The sequence below is a fragment of the Danio rerio genome, chromosome 23 (assembly GCF_052040795.2).
Source record: "Danio rerio strain M-AB ecotype USA chromosome 23, GRCz13ab, whole genome shotgun sequence".
Classification (NCBI taxonomy): Eukaryota; Metazoa; Chordata; class Actinopteri; order Cypriniformes; family Danionidae; genus Danio; species Danio rerio.
Window position 1 is genome coordinate 45101578 of NC_141043.1, and position 24506 is coordinate 45126083.

Consider the following 24506-nt stretch of genomic DNA (forward strand, 5'->3'; position numbering starts at 1 on the left):
CCTGACCAATGCTATTGCTTTATTCATACCTGATCGGTGTCTTTACAATAAAAACAATATTATCTGACAAAAGAAATCTAAATAACTTTGAATTCCAATTGCATATATATATATTGCATGTGTGAAAATAATTTATAATATATATTAAAATAAAAACTAAACCCATCCAAGCATTTTTCTCTCTCTCTCTCTTTTTAAAACAAGGCACAAAGGTGATTTTTTTTCTGTTTTTTTTTTTTTTGGGAAGAAATGCTGTATTTAACATGACCTAAAGGAGAAACTGTGTAACTTTGCACCCATAAATTCACATTATATCGTTCACAGTGTGTCTTCGTGCTCGTGAGCTTCAGAATAACTTCCTTCTCTGTCGTCTGGTGAATATTTAAGAGCATTCGCAGACATTCGCTCGACCCTATTATCGACATCTAGCTATTCACATGTATACTGTGTGGTAAATGGTAGGTAGTTTTGACAGAGGTACAGACAAAGTGCAACATCTGGTCTAAAACAACAGCAGGAATATGACTGGATTGCTGGTGAGATCTGGAATTAGATGTTGTGATGAGTTTTGGGGGTGTTGATGATGATACCTGCATAGCATTTCCATCTGATGGGTCTTTAAAATAGACAGGAAATCTCTTTAATTTCACTTCTGCTTCTTGCAAGTGTTCGCAAAAGTCAATTCACAGTTCCAGGATTGGCTTTTTCCCTTTTTCACTTCTGTCTTACTGTGAAAACCTGTGGAAAGAGTCAAAGAAAAGAGTTACTCAACCATACAGACACACACGCAAGACTACTGTTAATAATATACAGTAGTCAACATTTGAAGTCAAAACCTTTCATCAAATTTGTCCTAAAACTATTCGGCAACTTTCAAATGTTGACTACTTAATTTGCAAAGTGGAGGGACATTTAGGTTGGTCATAGCTGCAGAAGGTTGAGATCATTGCATTAATATACTGTATATTGTGGCTGCATGCTTTATGGTCCTGCTAGTATTTGTACGTCCATGTGTCGGACATCTGGCGGATAAACGATTTACTGATGCAACACTTTGTGTCATCCAATCTGTTCCTGGATCAGATCCCGCTTCATCCTCTGCCAACTGGGTCTGAGAAATCCAATAACGCGTCTGTTCAATCATGTTTATCATGTCTGACCTGACAATATTGTTATGAAGGGTGTACATAAACAACTATAGACCTTTTTACAAATAATTACAATGAAATAAGTATCCTAAAATACAATATTAATAAGAATTATTCTTATAATTAGTATTATTATTATTATTATTATGAATCATTTAGTTTATAAAATAAATTATATAAAAGTATCATTTCAAAGTGCTTTACATATTTATGACAATAAAGCTTACAAATATACACAATAAAATAATAATAAATAATAAGATACAGGGGAAAATATTGTATAAAATACTATTTTATTGTAAAACATACTCCAATTATATATATTAACAACTCAGAAATGGCTAGTCAAATTCATAAATAATCAAACAAGTGTATCTATTATTCATTATTATTGTATTTATTGCTTGAATTAGTTTTCATTTTTGATATTAAGTCATGTTTGTGTTGTTGCCTCTTTTATTGTTCTTTAAAATATATGAAAGTGTATAATTCACTTTAATTTATATTTAATTTCTACTAAACTAAATGAAAAATTTAAATATTTTTAAGATGGCAAATCGAACAGCAGAAATTATCTTAGGTTTATGGCTTTAGTTGTATTATTATCAGTAGTAGTAGTAGTAATAATATTATTATAGAAAATTATTTATTTGATCAAATAGTTTAAATAAAAGTAGAAAATTCAAAGAAATTTACATATTTATGAAAATAAAGCTTTTAAAAATACACACAAAAAACATGGAAAAGCTAAATCAAGATAATAAAAGGCTAAAGTGTATAAATATTAGTATTCCTTTGTAAAAACAAACAAAAAAATGTTAAATACGCCTATTATATACATTAACAACCCAGAAACGTATATTAAATTTAATAAATAATCAAACTATTATATTTATTATTATTATTATTATTATTTTATTTAAGCTTTAAATTAGTATTCATTTTATTTGTAATTGTCATTTTTGTGTTGTTGCCTCTTTTATATTCTTTTTAAAACATGCCTGTATAATACACTTTCATTTATTTATATTTTATTTCCACTAAACTAAATGAAAAATTTAATTATTTCTAAGATGGCTAATCAAGTAGTAGAAATTTTATTTATGAAAATAAAGCTTATAAAAATACACAGAAAAACATGAAAAAAACTAAATCAAGATAACAACAGGCTAAAAAAAGTGTACAAATGTTAGTATTCTATTATAAAACATATTACAATTATAAACATCATTTGTTAAATAATTTTTATGTATGATATTTCTGTTCGAAACAAACAAACAAATGAAATCAAAACATACTCCAATTATATACATTAACAACCCAGAAATGGCTAGTAAATATTATAAATAATAAAACAATTGTATTTATTATTTATTAATATTTTATTTAAACTTGAAATTAAACTTAAAAGTCATTTTTGTGTTGTTGCCACTTTTATTATGCTTTTTAAAATATGTCTGTATAATACACTTTCATTTATTAATTATTTCTACTGAACTAAATGATTTTCGCAGTGATGGGTTGCAGCTGGAAGATCATCCACTGTGTTTATTCTGCTGTGGGCCCCTTGATTAACTAAGCCAAAAAGATAATGAATGAATGAAACTAAACGAAAAATCTAAATATTTCACAGAATGGCAAAGTATTTTAGGTTAATGGCCTTAGTTTCATTAAACCTCCTATTATTATTACTATTAGTAAAAGTAGTAGTAGTAATGGAATTAATAATATTATTATAAAAAGTTATATTTATAAAATAGCTTATATAAAAGAAGAACTTCACACCACTTTACATATTTGTGAAAATAAAGCTTACATAAAATAGACCAAAAAATACATTGAGAAACAAAAAAAGAAATCAATAAAAGAAAAAAAAGAGCGTGTACATATTAGCATTCTATTAAAAAACATACTTCAATAATATACATTAACAACTCAGAAATGTCTAGTAAATTTCATAAAAATGAAGTATTTATTATGATTGTATTTATAGTTTAAATTAGTTTTTATTTTCAATTTTAAGTCATTTTTGTGTTGTTGCCTCTTTTATTATTCTGTGTAAAATATGCCTGCATAATATATTTTCATTTGTATTTTATTTCTACTGAACCAACTATTTCTAAGACGGCAAATCAAGCAGCAGAAATTATTTTAATTTTATTATACCTATAATTATTATTATTACTATTATTTTCTTCTATATTTAAGGTCTTCAAACATAGAATATTTGACCTTTAATTGTTGAATGATAACAATAAATGAAATATAGATCTTTATATGGCTAGGCGATCTGGCCTAAAATCTAAATCTGGATTGATTGAACATTTTAACTCGTATACTATTAATGAATGATTATTTTATTTATTTATTTATTTATTTTATTTTTTTCTGCCCTCATAGTTTACTGAAAGTTTTGTACAGTAAATATGCACACATATTACAAGTGAGAGATTTCTGATTGAAGGGTGCATTACTTGATTTTAAAATAGTTGAAATTAATAACTTGCACCACGCCGCACATGAACGTAACCAATATCAAACCGACCAATCACAGAGCTTGCGCTACGTGGCGTTGCGTACATTTTTGAAGAGGTATAAATCAGCTTTAACAGAGCGGGCGCAGGTGACTCCACACATGGTAGGGAAAGTAATAATAAAAATAGACCTGGAAAAATTAAATCGATTATAGGTTGTGAATGTCATCATGTTGATTACTTTTTGATTAATCGCCCAGCCCTGGACCTTTTTCCTAATTCCCGCAATTAAATTCCGTAAACAACATTTTAAGGATATACTATCAAAAATGTATAAAATAAATCACAATTGAACATTTAACTCAAAAGACTTACCTACAGTGTCAAATCTGAAGTCCTTTATATAGCTTATAATGTTTATTTCAGAGCTGTATAAAAAAACTTGGCACAACATTTAAAGATCAACAATCAAATACGTAGAAAAGAGAGCTGAATAAATAGAAACACAGCCTGATTATCAGACGAATGTTATTCCTGATTGCATAACAGTCCGACATTACAATGCTGGAAAACACCCCAAAACCACCCACACCTTTCCTTCAGGAGTCTGAATCTCCACAACACACACACACACACACACACACACACACAAAGACATTACGGAATGTGAAACAAAACAAATGCTCTTTTTCAATTGGCAAAAATCTGTTTGACTTGAAAACTGAAATGAAACTATTTTATTAAAGGGCTAAAAAAAAGTTGTCTTATGTATAATTTTTTGTCTTTTATAAGCATTTATTTATTTTATTTTACTTCATACATTAATCAGACTGAGTGGAAAGAGTTAAATAACAGTACTCATTTACTTGTAATATTTAATGTTTTCCAATCATTGCTAAAAACCTAGTAATATTAAGTCAATTTTAATCAAAAAGTATTGACTTGGTAAGCAAAGAACACAAAAAAACCATATAGGGTATATGCGTAGCTAGTGTTTCTTCCCATACTGATAAACTTCTGGTGAGTGGTTAATGTGACTATTTCATTTTTTTACGATTCCGTTTACAGCATCGATGTTGTAATGTAAATAAAATACAATCAGTTGAATAAACTTTGGCATTCATTTAGTTGGTCAAGCGTAAAACGAGACAAAAAATCTATACTAACTTTTAACTAATAAGTTTTATTAAATTTATAAGAGCAAACTTTGTTTTGCTAAAAAAATATGTAACTTTATTTGATTCATTTACTTGAATCCTTATTTAAAAGTAAATACGTATAAACAAATGACTTTTACTTTATTTAGTAGTGTTCGCTTAAATATTTAACATGATAGTAAATTTAAATTAGGTAAATTTAACATGATACTGACAAGTTAACTGATGTAAGATTAGTCAAAGATACTCAGTCAAATTTAACTCAATTAAACCAAGTAAGAGTCATTTTTTTAGAGCGGGAATGTATAAAGTATAGTCATTTATATTTTAAATGAACAAAATCCCAGAAATTATTGTAATATAAATGGAGCGTGGCCTTAGTTTAGTCGGACACGTCAGTTAAACTTGCATCAGCTGTTCATAATGCGTACAAATCCGGTTCTGATCACTCCCTCTACCATCCCAAACTCCTCCTAGGTCATTTCTGCAATCAGTTCGTAGTAATAGCCTAGTAAGCAGCAATCAGCCTCATGTCACTGGCATTTAAATGAACTCTTAATTAATCTAAATAGTTTATGACCGCTTTTAGGTTCTGTTCTGTTCCCTCCATGGGTTGCATGCCTGCATAGGCGGATGCATGCTTAATATATCCATAATATATTTGACGAAAATGACTGAACGATAGCCTTAAACTTTAGCTAATATGTCCTTACACTGAAATAAATAATTTGCTACAACGTACTTACTTTGTAAATACAATTTAAAGTGTACTTATGATTGATTAAATATGAGCATGTAATTACATCTGTAATTAATTTCTTTAATAACACTGCTGACCATCCCTTACACCTTAACCCACCTGTCCATACCACCAAACCCATATCTAATCCCACCGATATCCCACCTCAAGTGTTTTGCAATATGAGCACATTCCTTAAATTGTATTTATTCTTTGATGCAAGTACATAGTAATTAATATAAAGTGGGACACACACACACTATATTGCGCATAACACACACTTGCTTTCTGCTGAATCAGATGTGCTTGTAAAAACACAGTGTGTATTTTACAGCTGCTGAACTCACTGACCCGCTTATATAATGACTATAATCACAGCTCAGCCGGTTCCTCCGTGAAAGATGTGAGCACCGAAATGGTTCAATCTGAATTCTGTGGTCAAAATAGCAGCATTTTGGGTAATTATAATAATTATAAAAGCAACATATACAATTTGCATACTGACTCCAAGCAGCAGATCTTCAGGAGTGAATGTAAAGTTAATCGAGTTCAGTAATACAGGCTTTAATTGCAGTATTAGAGTTTTGTGACTGCTGAAGCCACTTTTGTTCAGATAAGGATTTAATTGCCACAATAATTAAATTATTTAATTGATCTCCAGTTTTAGGATTTTCTCTGCACATACTGAAGTATAGATGACTCGTTTTATATGTTTCTATGAATTAAAGCAAATTTCCTATAATTTAGAAATCAAATTCATCATAATAATAACAAAAATTATAAAATAAATTAACAGAAAATAAATAAAAAGGATCAAATAGAATTGAAAATAAACCAATTAGAAAAATATGGAAAACTTAATATGCTTGTTTTAACAACAACAATAATAATAACAATATAATAATAATATTAATAATAATAATCATCATAATTATAAAAATAATAAAGAAAATAGACATAATATAGCTAACATTTTTATCATAAAATAAACATAATTATACTGTATAATAATAACGTTTAATATATATCTTTGTTTATTGAATGTATTTCTTTTAATTGATTTAAATCAGCTATTTTTTTTTATTATTAAATAGTATGATATTTAAATTAATAATACTTATATTCCTTGTACTGGGTTGCGACTGGAAGGGCATCCGCTGTGTAAAACAAAATAATAAAATATTAAATAAAGTAAAGTAAATATGCCGGAATAGTTGGTGGTTCATTCTGCAGTGGATAAGGGACTAAGCCAAAGGAAAATGAATGAATAATAATACTTATTAATAATATAATAACAGAATAATGATTAAAGATAAATCCATAAAACTATTTCAATAGTAATAAGCACAAATAAAATTAAAAAATAAAGGAAGTAAAATGAAGAAAACAGTAAAAAAGTACACAAATAGATGTAACTGAAAATTAATCAATTATCAAAAAAATTGAAAGAAGCTTAAGCTATATTCCAAATGAAGTAATTGAGTAAATCAGTGAGGCATAGTAAATATGCGGTATCTGACTGTAGTAACAGCCACACACACACGGTCTGCAGGATCAGAACACAATGTTCTAAATGTGAGGCAGAGACACAGATGCCAGACCTACAGCTCCAGGAGGGCAAGAGTGTGCGTGTGCTTAAACTCTTAAATCTTTCATTCAGGTCTTTTAACTGAAATGCCCTTTAGTTTCATACATTTTATCAGATTATAGTCGAATACATCTATGAAGTAAACTAAAATCTACAGGCTTACTTTAGTCATTATACATAGTTACAGTACGTCATTCGAAAACACTTATAAGCACTTTTTTTTCTATTTGTCTATCTGCTTTTCATTACGTTTTCTTTCATTCCATCTTTGTATGTTTTTTACCTTCCATATTTTTTCAACTTCTTTCTTTTTCTTTCTTTCTTTCTTTCTTTCTTTCTTTCTTTCTTATTCTTTATTTACTTCTTTCTTTCTTTCTTTCTTTCTTATTCTTTATTTACTTCTTTCTTTCTTTCTTTCTTTCTTTCTTTCTTTCTTTCTTATTCTTTCTTTCTTTCTTATTCTTTATTTACTTCTTTCTTTCTTTCTTATTCTTTCTTTCTTTCTTTCTTATTCTTTATTTACTTCTTTCTTTCTTTCTTTCTTTCTTTCTTTCTTATTCTTTATTTACTTCTTTCTTTCTTTCTTATTCTTTATTTACTTCTTTTTTTCATTCTTTCTTTCTTTCTTTCTTTCTTTCTTTCTTTCTTTCTTATTCTTTATTTACTTCTTTCTTTCTTTCTTTCTTATTCTTTATTTACTTCTTTTTTTCATTCTTTCTTGCCGTCTTATTTTTTCCCCTTTCCTCTGTTCCGGCTTTACCAGTTTAAATCTTTTTATTTCATTTATTGCATATTTCCTTATGTCATTTTTTTCTTTCCATCATTTATTCTTTCTTTCTTTTTTACTTTTTGTTTTCCATTCATTCTTTTCTTCATTTCATTCATTCATTTATTTTTTTTACTTTTCATCTCATATGCATCTTTCTTTCTTTCATTATTTGTTTGTTTGTTTCTTTCTTTCTTTCTTTGTTTGTTTGTTTGTTTGTTTCTTTCTTTCTGTCTTACTTTTTCTTTCTTTCCATCCTTTGTCCGTTCAGGCTTTATTTCATTCTTTCTTTTTCTTTTGTTCCATCTTCCCTTCCTTCTGTCATTCTTTCTTATTCTGTTTTCGTTTCTTTCAGTTGGTCTTTATTTTCTTCTATTAACCGTTCCTTTTTTTTTTACTTTCTCTCATATTTATCTTTCTTTCATCTTTATTTGCTTCTTTTTGTCTTACTTTTTCTTTCTTTCAATCTTTTGTCCGTTCTGGCTTTAATTCATTCTTTCTTTATCTTTTGTTACATCTTTGCTTACTTCTGTAATTCTTTCTATCTATCTTTGTTTTAGTCCTACTATATTTCATTCTTTCAATCATTCATTGTTTTTTACTTTCCATCTCATATCCATCTCTGTCTCTTTTCTGTCTTTATTTACTACATTCTGGTATTCTTTCAGTCTTACTTTTTTCTTTCTTTTCTTCCATCTTTTGTCTTGTTTTCCAACTTTCTTCTGTTAAAGCTTTCTTTCTTTCTCTCTGTCCATCTTTCTTTCCATATTTCTTTCAGACTTTCTTTCCTTCTTTTTTCAGTTTTTCTTTCTATGCATATATCTTTTGTTCCGTCCTTATTTCATTCTTTTAATCATTTGTTCTTTATGTTTTTGCATTCTCTCCATCTGTCTTTTATTCATCTTTCTTTCTTTCTTTCTTTCTTTCTTTCTTTCTTTCTGTCATTCTCTCATTAGTAGTAGTAGTTTCACTTTCTGTGTCTTTCTCTCTGTGTTTTAGCTATGTTTCTTTCTTTTTTATTATTAGAGTATAATGACAGAAAGGTTCATTATGTCTCTTGTCAATTCAAAAGTGAATCTCATTTCCAATGAAACGATCTCATTGACGTAAAACGATGAAAATGATTCATCATGTGTGTGTGTGTGTGTATGTGTGTGTGTGTATAACCAGTCTAAAGGTGAGAAAAAGGGAAGAGCTCCCGGTGCCAATAATCAGAATGAATAATAGCACAGCACCACATTAGCAAAATATTCAATACGCAATAACGTTGTTATTACAACAATATTTCATGCAACACAAAATTTCCCGAGAGAAATTTATTTTATTATCTATTTAAAATACACAGTTGAGGTCAGAGTTATTAGCCCCCTGTTTATTTATTTATTTTTAACAATTTCTGTTTAACAGAGAGCAGATTTTGTTTCAACACATTTCTAATCATAATAGTTTTAATAACTTATTTCTAATAACTGATTTATTTAATCTGTGCCATGATGACAGTAAATAATATTTGACTAGATATTTTTCAAGACACTTCTATACAGCTTAAAGTGACATTTAAAGGCTTAACTAGGTTAATTAGGTTAACTAGGCAGGTTAGAGTAATTAGGCAAGTCATTATATAATGATGGTTTGTTCTGTAGATCGAAAAAAATGTAGCTTAAAGGGACTAATAATATTGACCTTAAAATAATGTTTAAAAAAATTAAAACTGCTTTTATTCTAACCGAAATAAAACTCCAGAAGAAAAAATATTATCAGACGTACTGTGAAAATGTCCTTGCTCTGTTAAACATAATTTCAAAATTATTTAAAATAGAAAAGAAAAAAAAAATTTCTGATTCAATTAAATCCAATTCAGACTGAAAGAAATTGTTGAGATGCTTTAAAATACTATAAATAACACACAAAAAAACAAATATTTTGACTCTTATTTGCTATTGTTATGTTCCTCTCTTTTCTCCACTCTACGTATTTTCGATATATGTCGCGCATCCCTAATGCATAACCCCTGCATAAACCCTGTGAGACAAACTCAGACTGTTGTTTTGACGGATGGATGAATCCATTCAGACCGTGGGGGGGAGGAAGAGGCTGAGAGCCCCAGTGTGTTGCATAACTGCTCTATATGCTCAGTGAAAAAAGCGGGCCATAAAGCTGTGACGCACGAGTCCTGTACACATGGTCAAACACAGAGTCTGCCATCTCACACCAAAATCAGCCATCTTCATTGCATTCCAGTAGACATGCGTGCAAATCATTGTTTCTGAATAACCGGTCTGCCCTCAGGACTCCAGCGCAGCAATTTTTTGATTAAAACTGTACTATAAAGAGGCTTCGAAAATGCATTTAATTTCCTTTGGGCTTTTCGGCTGAATCTGCTCCAATGCTGAATCTATAAAAGAATGCAATAAACTCTGCAGGGAAGCCGCTGGTTGCGTAACTTCTGGTTACAAAAAAAAACAACAACACCTGGTTTGGGAGTGTGACGAGATTTATACTTTAACACTATTTAGATGGCAGACTCACAGGATTTCAAGATAATAGCAGTGTTAAAAGTCAGTATAAATTAATTATAGTCAATAATGAAGTAAATAAAATTTACTAGCCAAAATAATGTAAATAATAATACATTGATCTGAATAATCTATATAAAAAGTACATTAATTGATGATATTGATATATGGACTATAGATTTGTATTAATGCACTGTATTATATATATATATATATATATATATATATATATATATATATATATATATATATATATATATATATATATATATATAATTATTATTTAATTGTATAATTATTGTTATTATGTGGATGTTAATTCGATCTTTTATTGTTGTTTGTATAGATCTTTTTTTTTATATTTAATTTTATTGTTTATATTATTTCTATTATATATTTATTATACTATATAATAATATTTTTATAATTTTTACTTACATTTATATTATTGTTGTTTATTTGATTTGATTTTTGTATTTTCTGCATAATGCTTTGAGATGTTTAAAGGTGTTATATAAATTTATCAGCAATAAAGTCAATAACATGCAATTTACTTGTCACAGTAATGTAAAGAAATCGTTGATCAAATTAATCTAAATAACTAAAGCATTAATGTTAAATAAATATTGATGATATATATTGTATTGATATATGGACTATAGATTTCTATTAATGCACTGTATTTTTTTTATTGAAGACGATAGCTAATATATATATTTATATATAATTTTTTAAGCGAAATCACTTTTAAGTTAATATAATTTTATGTAAGATAAAGGTGATTTTACCTTTTATTATTATTTGTTTAGATTTTGTTATTTATTACACTATATATTGATGTTTTTTAGCATTTTTATTTATAAACTATTATTGTTTATTTTATTTTTGTACCTTCTACATAGTGCTTTGAGATGTTTAAAGGTGTTATAGAACATTTATAATTTATTAAATAAAACAATAAGTGCATATTATTAATAATCAGAAAATGTTCATAAACAACACACTTTTAAGCATAAATATGAAATATTTCTGACACAAAATATATTCATACAGTTGAAGTCAGAATTATTAGCCCCCCTTTGAATTTTCCAAATGATGTTTAACAGAGCAAGGAAATTTTCACAGTATGTCTGATAATATTTTTTCTTTTGGAGAAAGTCTTTTTTTTTATTTCGGCTAGAATAAAAGCAGTTTTTAATTTTCTTAAACACCATTTTAAGGTCAAAATTATTAGCCCCTTTAAGCTATTTTTTCCCTTCCCGATAGTCTATAGAACAAACCATTGTCGAACAAAAACTTGCCTAATAACCCTAACCTGCCTAGTTACCCTAATTAACCTAGTTTAGCCTTTAAATGTCACTTTAAGCTGTTTAGAAGTGTCTTGAAAAATATCTAGTCAAATATTATTTACTGTCATTATGGCAAAGATAAAATAAATCAGTTATTAGAAATGAGTTATTAAAACTATTATGTTTAGAAATGTGTTGAAAAAATCTTCTCTCCATTAAACAGAAATTGGGGAAAAAAATAAACAGGGGGGGCTAATAATTTTGACTTCAACTGTGTATATATATATATATATATATATATATATATATATATATATATATATATATATATATATATATATATATAATGATTTTAATAATTATTTTTAGTATTTAAACGAATATATTTTTACATCATAAAACACTGCAAAACTATAATTAAACTATACAAACATCGCTTTATTATATAATAAAATTCAGTAGCTTCTAAAATGCATAGAATTTTCGTTAGCGTTCTTAGTTGAACCTCGTCCAAAGCATAATCCACAAAAGAATGCAATAAACTTTGCGGCAAGGCATTTCGTTATATTACTGACGTACATTATTTGTTTCCTATCCAAAAAACAAAGAGCACCTGGCTGTGAATGTGTCGCATATGAAGCTTTGACATGATCGCCTTTGGCAGCTCACATTCAGTGGATAAAAAGGTGTCAGATCTTATTAACGGGATGTTCACAGAAGCTCAGGGTGTGGCATTACACAAGTAAACAGGGAACGGCAGGGTACATGATGCCCCTCAGGCCTAAAACGTGGCTTTGATTAGAGAATTACAAAGCAGCAGGAAAGGCAAGAAATACATGAATAGACGATGAACTCTAGGAACCAAAATCAAGATCATTCTGTACTGGAGTGATATTAAGTGTATTTTAATACATAAACACAATTACATAACTGGCATTGAAAGACTGTTAAGATTGTTAATAGTAGGGATGCACTGATTTGGAATTTTAGACCAATATGATAACCGATAACTCTACATTTGGAGGCCCATAACCGATATTTTAGCCAATAAACAGAAATATTTAATTATTTTTTGCATGTATTTAAAAACAAAACCTTAACTTCTGAAAAATGTGAACTGATGTCTAAGCTTTATTAATCAATTTTTTCATCTCCAACTTTCCTTAATATTATAAAAGTTACCGCCTGACGAAAAAAATTCGTAAATGCGTAAAGCAACCAAGTCACTGGGAATCAACCAAAATCAAAATACTAGTAAAATAAAAAAGTGGCAGGCAGCAAGCATGCAAAACTTATAAAATATTAGCCGATATAATAAAGAAATATTATTAAATAAAATATTAGCCGATAAGCATAAATATTTCATAATTCTTTATTTGAATGTAAAAACAAATAGTTTACACATACAATTAACAAATGATTTTGTTTTAAAACCTTAACATCTAAAAAATGTGAACTGATATCCGAGCTTTATTAATCAACTATTCGTCTCTAACTTTCATTTATATTTTAAAACCTTCAGCTTGATAAAACAAATGCATAAAGCAACTAAGTCAATGAATATTAACCAAATTCAAAATACCTGTAAAATATTTAAAAAGTGGCAGGCAGCAAGCATGTGAAGTAAATTATACATAATTCATTGGTTTAAAGATATCGGCTAACTATGGTATTGGACAGATAATACAAATATTATAAATCGCATTTACTGGCCAATATTGATATGACCAGTGATATGAACTGCATTTTATAAACATAAACAAATTCACATAAATGCCATTGAAGTACTGTAAAGATTGTTACTAGTTGGAATGCACTGATATGGGATTTTCGACCGATACAATAACCGATAACTTTAGATTTGGAGGCCGATAACCGATATATTAGCCGATAAACATAAATATTTCATAATGTTTTGCATTAATGTAAAAACTAATCTCAAATGCATACAATTAACAACTGATTTTGTTTTAAATCCTTAATTTCTGAATTATAACTGATCTTTAAGTTTAAATAATTAACTATCCTTCTCCAAACTTTCTTTTATATTATAAAACATACCGCCTGACAAAAAATGCATAAAGCAACCAAGTCACTGAACATTTACAAAATCAAAATACCTGTAAAATAATTTTTAAAAGTGATGAGCAGCAAGCATGTGAAGTAATTAATTAATTGGTTTAAAGATATCGGCTTACTTTGGTATTGGATCAATAAAGCTAATATTAAAAATAGCATTTACTGGCCGATGTCGATATGACCAGTGATATGAACTGCACTTTAACACATACACATAGCTGTCGTTGAAGTACTGTGAAGATTGTTAATAGTAGGGATGCACTGATGTGGAATTTGTGACCGATACGATAACCGATAACTCTTTAGGTTTGGTGGCCGATAACCGATATATTAGCCGATAAGCATAAGTATTTCATAATTCTTTGCATGAATGTAAAAACAAATAGCAGGCACATACAGTTAACAACTGATTTTGTTTTAAAACCTTAATTTCTGAAATTTAATTGATCTCTAAGCTTTAATACTCAACTATTCTTCTCCTTTCAACTTTCTCAAATCAACTTTCTTTTATATTATAAAACGTACCGCCTGACAAAAATGCATAAAGCAACCAAGTCACTGAACATTTACAAAATCAAAACGTAAAATAATAAAAAGTGGCAGGCATTTCAACAACATATCAAAACAACTTCAACCCACCTGAAAAAGTTGCATGCTTGTTTTGGCCAATCGGGTCCTCTTACGCCGCACATGTGACCTGGTCCATTCTGACCTCCAGCTGAAATGCATCTGGCCGGTCCTGTGGATTAACCGCAAGCATGTCCTGCAGAAGCCTCTTGACGCCCTCCGACATGATGCTCCGTGTTTTCTGCGGGATGTGTAAAACCATTTTGGGATTCTCCAGCAAGGCTTCACCCACCGGGACGATCTCAGTTCCCTGGCGAACATACGTCCCGAGAAGCTCTCGCTTAGACTCGGCATCAATAAACGTGATCCGTTCAATCATAGCCCAAATGATGATGCCTAGCGCAAAAATGTCCGCTTTGGCCGTGTAATGGCCTTCCCACACCTCGGGTGCCATGTAAAAGTCAGATCCGCATGCTGATGATAACCAGAACTTATTAATGTTCACTATGTTCTTATTATTAACCTGATCGTCGCCTTCGTTTTGCATGCAGCTGAGTCCCGCGCACACCTTGCTGAGACCAAAGTCTGCAACCTTGATGACAGGATTGCCGGATTTCTGCGAGATGAGAATGTTGTCTGGTTTGAGGTCCCGGTGGACGATGTTGTTTTTATGGAGGAAGGCCACAGCACTGGTTAATTGTTTCATGAAGCTTCGGTTGGTCCGTGGATCGGGCCGTCGTGAGAGGATGTACTGGTTAAGGTCACCGCCATCGCAGAACTCCATAACAAACCAAAGATAACAAGGTTCCTCTGGGTAACCCAGGATACGCTCACCTGGAACGAAAGCAGATTGCAGTTAGCATGGGATTTTTATGCACACCCTAATTGCATCTACAAATACAGTAAGGGGAAATAAGTATTGAACATGTCACCGTTCTAAGAAAACATATTTGTAAAGGTGCCATTGACTTTTCACCGGATGTTAGTAACACCTAAAGATATCCATGTGCAAAGAAACCAAAACGAATTAGTTTACAAATGATGTGCAATAAAATGAAATGGCGCAGCATTGAACAAATGAAGGAAAGGGAGGTGTAGGAAGGCAGTGAAAGCCCAGACAGCAGCTGAAATCTCTCAGTAGTTCTTCAGCAACCAACTGCCCTTCGTCTGTGTAAATTAATATCAGCTGCTTCACTCCAACATCTACATTAGCAGGAGGATGAAGATGAAACCAGGGTGGACATTCCAGCAAGACAATGCCAAGGAAACTCTCAAATGCTTTCAGAAAAAAGAATCAAGCTGCAGTCTAATCAAGCTGTAGAATGGCCAAGCCAATCACCTGACCTCAATCCAATAGAAAGTACAAAATAAACAGAAACACCCACAGAACCATATCGTGAAGGCCTACACTGTAAAAAAAACTCTGGGTTCCACAGAATTCCTTCATGTTGTCGCAACATAAATCAATTAAGTTAATGTAATTGTTTTTACAAATTTAAGTGAAACATAAAACAATTAAGTTGTTTTAAAACCCTTAAGAATTGTGTTGATTCAGCTCATTTTACATAAGTAGTTTGAGTTAAGATTAGGGTTGTCAAAAGTTCAGAGTTTGGTACCAATCGGAACTGAAGGTTTAAAAACATCCATTTCCTGCTTATATTTTAGCGCACACTTAAACACAACTGATTGGTCATTATGTTGACATGCTCAACAGAAACAACTGTGATTGGAGCTCAGATGTTAACGTTTTTTAAATTTCAGTATCGATTGATACCGAACTCAAACTTTTGACTACAAGGGGTGTAACAGATCACGGTTGATCTGTGATGTGTATGGGTCGGTGACCCGCAAATTAATACATTTTTTATTAATAGATTAATCCTAAAATTGTAACGATCGCCTCTCGCATCATTCACATCACATGTATGAAACCATTTAGGCTTTAATCCAAAATATAATGATGACGGAAGCAGTTGAGGTTGGTTATTCGGGATGCAGTGGGTTTCTTATTAACAAAGTTTACTAAAGGTGTTTTCTGTCACTACTTGTTTAGCCTGTAGTGTAAGCTGCAAGATTAATCATTACAAGATCGGGAACCACGCGACATAAAATATATATGATAGTGATTTGGTTTATTAAACCTTCGAATTGCTGCATTCAAATCTGAAAAGGCAAAAATCAAGAAAGAGATTCAATCTTTAGTCTTTTGAGTTAACTAACATAGAAGTACTGAGTTAACAGTTTATAGTTTAATATAATAATATAAAACGTGTATTTTTAATAATATAAAAAAATAATAGAAAACGTGTAGTAAACCAGTGCTACCAAGACAAAAGGTTAATTTCGAGCCCTGATAATGTTAAATTTCTACATTTGGCATTATCAGCAACAGTAGTAGTAATAGTGAATTTTTCAGTGCTGAACATTTGACATTATTTTTATTTAGCTAACCATATTTTCATTTTATTTTTGATCAAATTACAGGTTCTCAGTTCTGTTTGTTAAAGCCAAAAGTGTCTTGCAGTGCTGTTTTTGTAATAAATGGAAAGCAAATTACATTTGTCTCCTCCCCTTTTTAGCTGATCCGAAAAATGGTCCGATCCGTGACTAAAAAACAGAATGTCATCCGAAATGTGACATTTGTGATCTGTTACACCACTATTGATCACCCAAGAGTAATAATGATATTTTTTTCATTTCTGGGTGATCTATCTCTTTAAAGGGCACCTATGGTAAAAAATCTACTTTTCAAGCTGTTTGGACAGATCTGTGTGTTGGTATAGTGTATAGACCGTCATACTGGGATGATATGAACACACCCAGTCCTTTTTTTTCAATTTAACTACAAAAAAGGGTCGGCCAATTGGAGCTGTTTTCAAATCGATCGCACCATTACGTAGGTGTGCGATTCCCCCGCCCACCGAATTGATTGACAGCTGCGCGCATTAACATGTTCCGGTAGTCACGTGTATATGTCAACAAGACCAGACAGACATACGCAAAGCAACCAGGAATAAAAGCTCTGTTCTGTTCGCTAGGATCAGCAATCATCATCAAATGTGATTAAGAGTAAGTTTCACATGTTTAAAGTGTTTTAAAACAGAGTATGTGTGTAATTAATTACAGCGTTTTACTTCAACTTTACTTCATCAGCACAGCCGCGTGTCAGAACAATTATAAAAGAAGACGCTTCAATCCCGGTTTGTGGAAGTTAAATCAGGTTTATTTTGTACATTAGCATAACAGATATCCACACAGTACTTGAGGTTAGCCTTAACTAAGCTAAGCGCGCTCTGTCTGCCTGCCTGTGTGTGTGTGTGTCATCTGTGGTGTGTGTGTGTTTGTGTGTGTGTGTGTGTGTGTGCGCGCGTTAACTTTGTAACGATACTGTGTGTGACTCATCAATGCAACTTCACAATACTGATTAGTAAAGGTTAGTTCTTTCTGTAGTATCTCACAAACGCTACGTGAGACCTTCTTCCTTTAAGTCTGTCTGTTGTCTGACGCAGCTGAGGGAGGAGACATGTAGTGGGCGAGAAAGTGGGCGGGAAAGAATCGTCTTAAAGGTGCAGTACGACAAAACCACCCCCCTGCTGGAAATCAGTATAAAACAGCATCTTGTAAAAGGTATAATGAAAAATCTGATGGGTATTTTGATCTGAAACTTTATATACACATTCTAGAGACGCAAAAGACTTATATTAAATCTGAAAAAAGGGGTAACCTAGGTGGCCTTTAAATAGGGTGAATATTGATTTCTTGTTGAGCGTCTAATAATTTCTCATCCCTTTTTGGCTTTCAAAGCATGAAAAACACAACAATCTGCTCCAAGTGGGCTCATTCAGAACCATCATCATCTGTGCTTATTGTAAAACAAAATCCCATTCATTATGCCTGCAAATCAATCCCATGCACTTCATAATCTACTCATGCGCTTGATTGAGCCATTTCTGCTGAGTCAGATAAAACTTTATTGAATGTTTCTGGTCTGTAACTGATAAGCCGTCGTTTTGGACTCATTAGCGAACAGAGGTGTCTGTGTTTGATTAAAGCCGGCCCTGTTGAAACTACAGCGGCTTTACTGTTCAAACCCAATCCTTCAACAAAGAACGTTTAGCTGGCAAGAGCTAAAGTGTTTGTTTAGTGAGCTCAGACAGGCCAGCAAAACACCCGACTTTAGCTGAACACAGATTTCGGTTGAGCGGCACGTTTGGAGCCTTTCCAAACAGAGACTAAGCGCTGGTAATCTGTCTGCGTTCTGCGACAAGCTAACACAACTTCAATTCAGGATGCAAAGGCTGGGAAATGCATGGAGAATAAGTGGACTGTGACCTGTGGAAGTGACTTTAAAATAACAAAAACTATTGAAAACACTTGAAGATGAGTGTCTCAGATGATCCTAACAAAAACAAATGTACACCAACATCTCATTTCATCTACACTTCACTCAACAAGTAAGCATAGACTTCGCCTAAATAGTATATAAATGCAGGTTAACTATATTTATATGTAATAACTTTAACTGTTAAGAGCTATTAGTTAGTAGTTAAAGTTATTAGCAATTACTAAAGTCATGGTAACTAATAATATTCACTTTTCTAAATATGATTGTATTGCAATAATGTGCCCTTTGCTGCTTTGAAACAATAATTATTGTGAAAAGCGCTATACAAGTAAACCTGAATTGAACTAAATATGCATGAGATGCGATAAATTGTATTTACAGCCACTCACTCACTCACTCACTCACTCACTCACTCACTCACTCACTATCCTTTGGCTTACAGCCTGATGTATCAGAGGATGCCACAGCGTAATGAACTGTCAATTACTCTGGCATATGTTTTATGTGGCGGATGCCCCTCAAGATGCACATTTGCAGCCATTTACAGTATAATACAAACAAAAATTGACTAATGGAAAAGTCTTGGGCTGCAGCTATGGATTATTTTTATTAATTGATTAATCTATCACTGTAATCGATTAATCAGATAGGCTTTTTCCATTTTCTTTGAAGATTTTGTGACTGAAATGCAACAGAGTAGATACAATAATTGTTGTGAAAAGCACTATACAAGTGAACTTGAATTAGATTGAATATGCATAGGATGCGATAAATGATATTTGCAGCCACTAATTTACTCACTCACTCATTATCCTTTGGTTTACAGCCTGATTTATCAGGGGATGCCACAGCGGAATGAACTGTCAATTACTCTGGCATAAGTTTTATGTGGCGGATGCCCCTCAAGATGCACATTTGCAGCCATTTACAGTATAATACAAACAAAAATTGACTGATGGAAAAGTCTTGGGCTGCAGCTATGGATTATTTTTATTAATTGATTAATCTATCACTGTAATCGATTAATCAGATAGGCTTTTTCCATTTTCTTTGAAGATTTTGTGACTGAAATGCAACAGAGTAGATACAATAATTGTTGTGAAAAGCACTATACAAGTGAACTTGAATTAGATTGAACATGCATAGGATGCGATAAATAATATTTGCAGCCACTAATTTACTCACTCACTCATTATCCTTTGGTTTACAGCCTGATTTATCAGGGGATGCCACAGCGGAATGAACTGTCAATTACTCTGGCATATGTTTTATGTGGCAGATGCCCCTCAAGATGCACATTTGCAGCCATTTACAGTATAATACAAACAAAAATTGACTAATGGAAAAGTTTTGGGCTGCAGCTATGGACAATTTTTAGTAATTGATTAATCCTTTACTGTAATCGATTAATCAGATAGGCTTTTTCCATTTTCTTTGAAGATTTTGTGACTGAAATGCAACAGAGCAGATACAATAATTATTGTGAAAAGCACTATACAAGTGAACTTGAATTAGATTGAATATGCATAGGATGCGATAAATGATATTTGCAGCCACTAATTTACTCACTCACTCATTATCCTTTGGCTTAGAGCCTAATTTATCAGGGGTCGCCACAGCGAAATGAACCGCCAATTACTCTGGTGTATGTTTTATGTGGTGGATACCCTTCCAGCCGCAAATTTGCAGCCATTAACAGTAAAATACAAACAAAATTTGACAAATGAAAAAGTTTTGGGCTGCAGCTATGGATTATTTTTCATAATTGATTGATCTTCCACTGTAATCGATTATTCAAATAGGGTTTTTCCATTTTCTTTGGATATTTTCTAACAGAAATGCAACAGAGCAGATACAATAATTGTTGTGAAAAGCACTATACAAGGAAACTTGAATTAGATTAAATATGCATAGCATGCGATAAATGGTATTTGCAGCCACTCACTCACTCACTCACTCACTCACTCACTCACTCACTCACTCACTCACTCACTCACTCACTCACTCACTGTCTTTTGGCTTAGAGCCTAATTTATTAGGGGTCGCCATAGTTGAATGAACCGCCAATTACTCTGGCAAATTTGCAGCCATATAAAGTAAAATAAGAACATAAATCGACTAATGGAAAAGTCATGGGTTACAGCTATCGGCTATTTTAAATATTATTTTTTATTATTATTATTATTATTTTAAAATTACAGGTTACAAAACAAAATCCATGATTGAAAATTAAGTAATGAAAAATCACATTTAATAATAATCTATAAATAGTTTGTTTGCAAATGCTATAATTTAGAAATTAACCTTTATACTTGCACTGACAAAAACAATATATAAATAAAAACACTAAAAAACCAAGTCAAAAATACTTAAAACTTTCTGATAAAAATATACAGCATAAATCTTTTGAATTTAGGGGGTTTTGCTGGCTGAATCTCTGTTATGAACGAAAGTATGATCTATAAATTAGTTTATTTCAGAAACTTTATTATGCTAACAGGGCACAAACACCAAATATTGTCCTAGTTGATTCAAACACGGCATTAATTCATAGACAAACATTATTTAGCTCAAAATTGGTGACCAAAATCATTTCTAAACAAGCCTGTAAAGTCAGGCTTAGTTTTTCCATTGTAGACGAGGCCATAAAATGGTGACACTTACGTAACAGCAGTCAGCACAAAATAGATCCTCCAACTGCTGAGCACCAACACAAATATAGCGCTCACACGACACCACAAACACACAACTCACTGTTCACCTGAACACACCAAACCACGCCACAATACACCAACATGACGTTACAATTTTTACATTTATATAATCCCATTAGATGGATCGTGGCATGTCAGAAATGTTTCAGGCCAAAACTATATATTCGAGGTATTCGTGACCATGCAAAAACAATTAACGTAACATGCAAATTACAATTTTTAATAACTTAAAAATTATGATTTCATGTTTTTTTATATTTTTTAATAATCAGAAATTTAAAAAGTTTCAAAAATCAATTAATTTTGCAAATTAAATAATTTTCATGCAATGCACAATTTTAATTATGAAATGTGTGACTTTTTGTGATTGCAAAGATTTTAAAAAAATATTAACATTTAAATATTCACAAAAGTACTTGTGCTTAATGAAAACACACAATGAATTTAACTAATATTGACAATAAAAAAAACTATGAAAATAATAACAAAAAATATTAACTGCTGAGCCTTTGGTAAATGTATAAATAAATAAGTAGTATTGCATTTAATAATGAAAGTAGTTCATCAGAGGTGTTACCTAAACTGGCCTATATGGCACTGAAAGGGTTAAAGCATGATGGGTACAAGAACATGATGTTCCCTCATGCAAAGCCTGGCTTCCTTACTTGCCCGTTAATGCACTGAAATGCACAATGAAATCATAAATCATTTTAAAGTGCATGCATTGCATTAACATGTGCAACTGTATGCATGCTGCTTTAAAATGCTTTATAATATTAAAGCAGAATGCATTGCATTAAAAGTGTGCAACTCTATACATTTGTATTACAAAACAATACAAGCCTGACCTACTCCTGCTGGTGACATAATCTGTATGAAATGAATCAGATTATGCATTAAAGGTTCAAATATTACAAACTCTAAATATTGAATCACATTACCAGACAATGACCATCAAAGTAACATTGTTCACAGTCAATTCAATAGTGCTAATGTTATTTTTGAAGTGATATTTACATGCAATTTTAGATCTAATATTCAAAGTAGCCTGGTAAACAACATAGGGAGCAGGTTGTCAATCAACGAATGTGCGAATATAAAATCAATTTATTGAGTGAAAGTTGATTTTATCAGGCACATTCGTTTATTTTAACAGTCCCAATATTGTTTACCACGCTACTTTTAATATATTCAGTCTGAAAACACATGTAAGCTGACTACAAAACAACATTAGCACTATTTAATTGACAGTACTTTGACAGTGCTGCTAAAATGATTTCCCTATTTAGAATTAACAAACTATACTTTTCTGAACTTTTATGATTAAGGATAATGTCCTAAAACAAACTTTGCTTCAATATACTGACTAAAAACGCACCTTTCAACGACGTTTCCACTAATCTCAAATACTGCTTGTTTCGTTTGTTCCCGTGGCTCATCTTCTGTGCCATCCCGTTTCTCTGCAGGACACACTCCTCCAGTTGCACCACATTTTCGTGCCTTTTCTCCAGGCTCGCCAGGGCCCAGAACTCAGCCAGCGCCAGCTCCACTTTTTCAGGCGCGTCGCAACGGAGTTTTTTAATCGCCACACGAGCTCCAGACCTCCGGGCGACGGCCTCGTAAACCACGCCGTAGCTCCCGCGACCCACTTCCCGAATTAAACTATACCGAGGCGCTGTGAAGACTATCCCAGCCTCGAAATTGTCCTTCTTGAGGAACCCCAAGGAGAAAAAGTCGTCTTCCTCCATGGGTTCCTCATCATTATTGGTCTCCACGGGCAGCGGGCGCAGAACTTTACTATCCCGCCACATGATCGCGCTGGGCGGCTTGGCTCTTTTGCAGCCCCGCCGGAGGCTCGTTACTCTCCGCAGCTCCATGAGTTTATTATTACCCCTTGCGTTGACAGCATATGTTTCGGGGCAATAATCCTGTTTTTCATAACGTCTCTGAATGAGAGTTGCGGAAAGTCAAATCGATTAGTTTGTTTTGGTGTTTTTTGTCACTTCCTCCATCAATCGTCTGACTGACATAAACAATAAAAACATCAACAGGAGAGAGCAGAGGGGGCGTGGCGAACTGGCGGACTGTTCCATTTCTTCGAAACTACAGGTAGGGTGGGTCACCCCCATACGTCATAGATAGATAGATAGATAGATAGATAGATAGATAGATAGATAGATAGATAGATAGATAGATAGATAGATAGATAGATAGATAGATAGATAGATAGATAGATAGATAGATAGATAGATAGATAGATAGATAGATTGATTGATATGGAGATATGGATGGATAGATAGAAAGACAGACAGACAGACAGACAGACAGACAGACAGACAGATAGATAGATAGATAGATAGATAGATAGATAGATAGATAGATAGATAGATAGATAGATAGATAGATAGATAGATAGATAGATAGATAGATAGATAGATAGATAGATAGATAGATAGATAGATAGATAGATGCATTTAGGCATGTAGACATTGTCAAGACGATCTGCTGCAGTTTAATCCGAGCAATTAGGAAAAAAGGTGATTAAAGTAACTAATGACATGGCATGGTTGTTGGTGCCAGACGCAATAGCATCTGGATGCAGGCTTTATGATGCAAGCTGAGATTGCATCACTCAATGTCAGACACAATGCACTCAATGGAATGAGTGACATCACTGTGATGGATAGGGTTAGGTGAGTGCATTAAAAAGCATTGGATGCAGCTCAGACTGCACTGCACCAGGTCTGCATCCTGACCTCTCTCGCCAGATGGGCTGGTCTGAGTATTTCAAAAACTGCTGATCAACTAGGATTTTCACGCACAACCTTCTCTAGGGCTTACAGAGAATGTACCATGTACTTCTACCCAAATAATCTAATATTTCTAACATGCAATGCAATAAAAAGTTTAAATGAACAAAAAACTACAAAAAAATTTTTAGACCAGCAATAATTTCTTTACAATGTAGAAATCATAAAAAAGTAATTTAGAAGTCATAATAAAGTAACAAAAAATATTTGTATTTAATTCCAGAATTACAAGACAAAAAACTTGGAGACACTAAATTTAAATATTTGTATAGTTAAATATGTAAAATATATAATTAAATAATAATATTATATAT

At 31.9% G+C, this 24506-nt stretch overlaps 1 protein-coding gene across 11 annotated transcripts; it reads right to left on the reverse strand.

The window, feature by feature from the left end:
- Positions 1-227: 227 nt before the first annotated feature.
- stk35 (serine/threonine kinase 35) lies at positions 228-23407 on the reverse strand. 11 transcript variants are annotated; one of them, NM_001077616.2, is given in 3 exon segments: positions 228-738; positions 14396-15157; positions 22761-23407. In NM_001077616.2, coding segments are annotated over 2 exon segments (1221 nt in total). In that variant the 5' UTR covers positions 23260-23407; the 3' UTR covers positions 228-738; positions 14396-14435.
- Positions 23408-24506: the final 1099 nt, after the last annotated feature.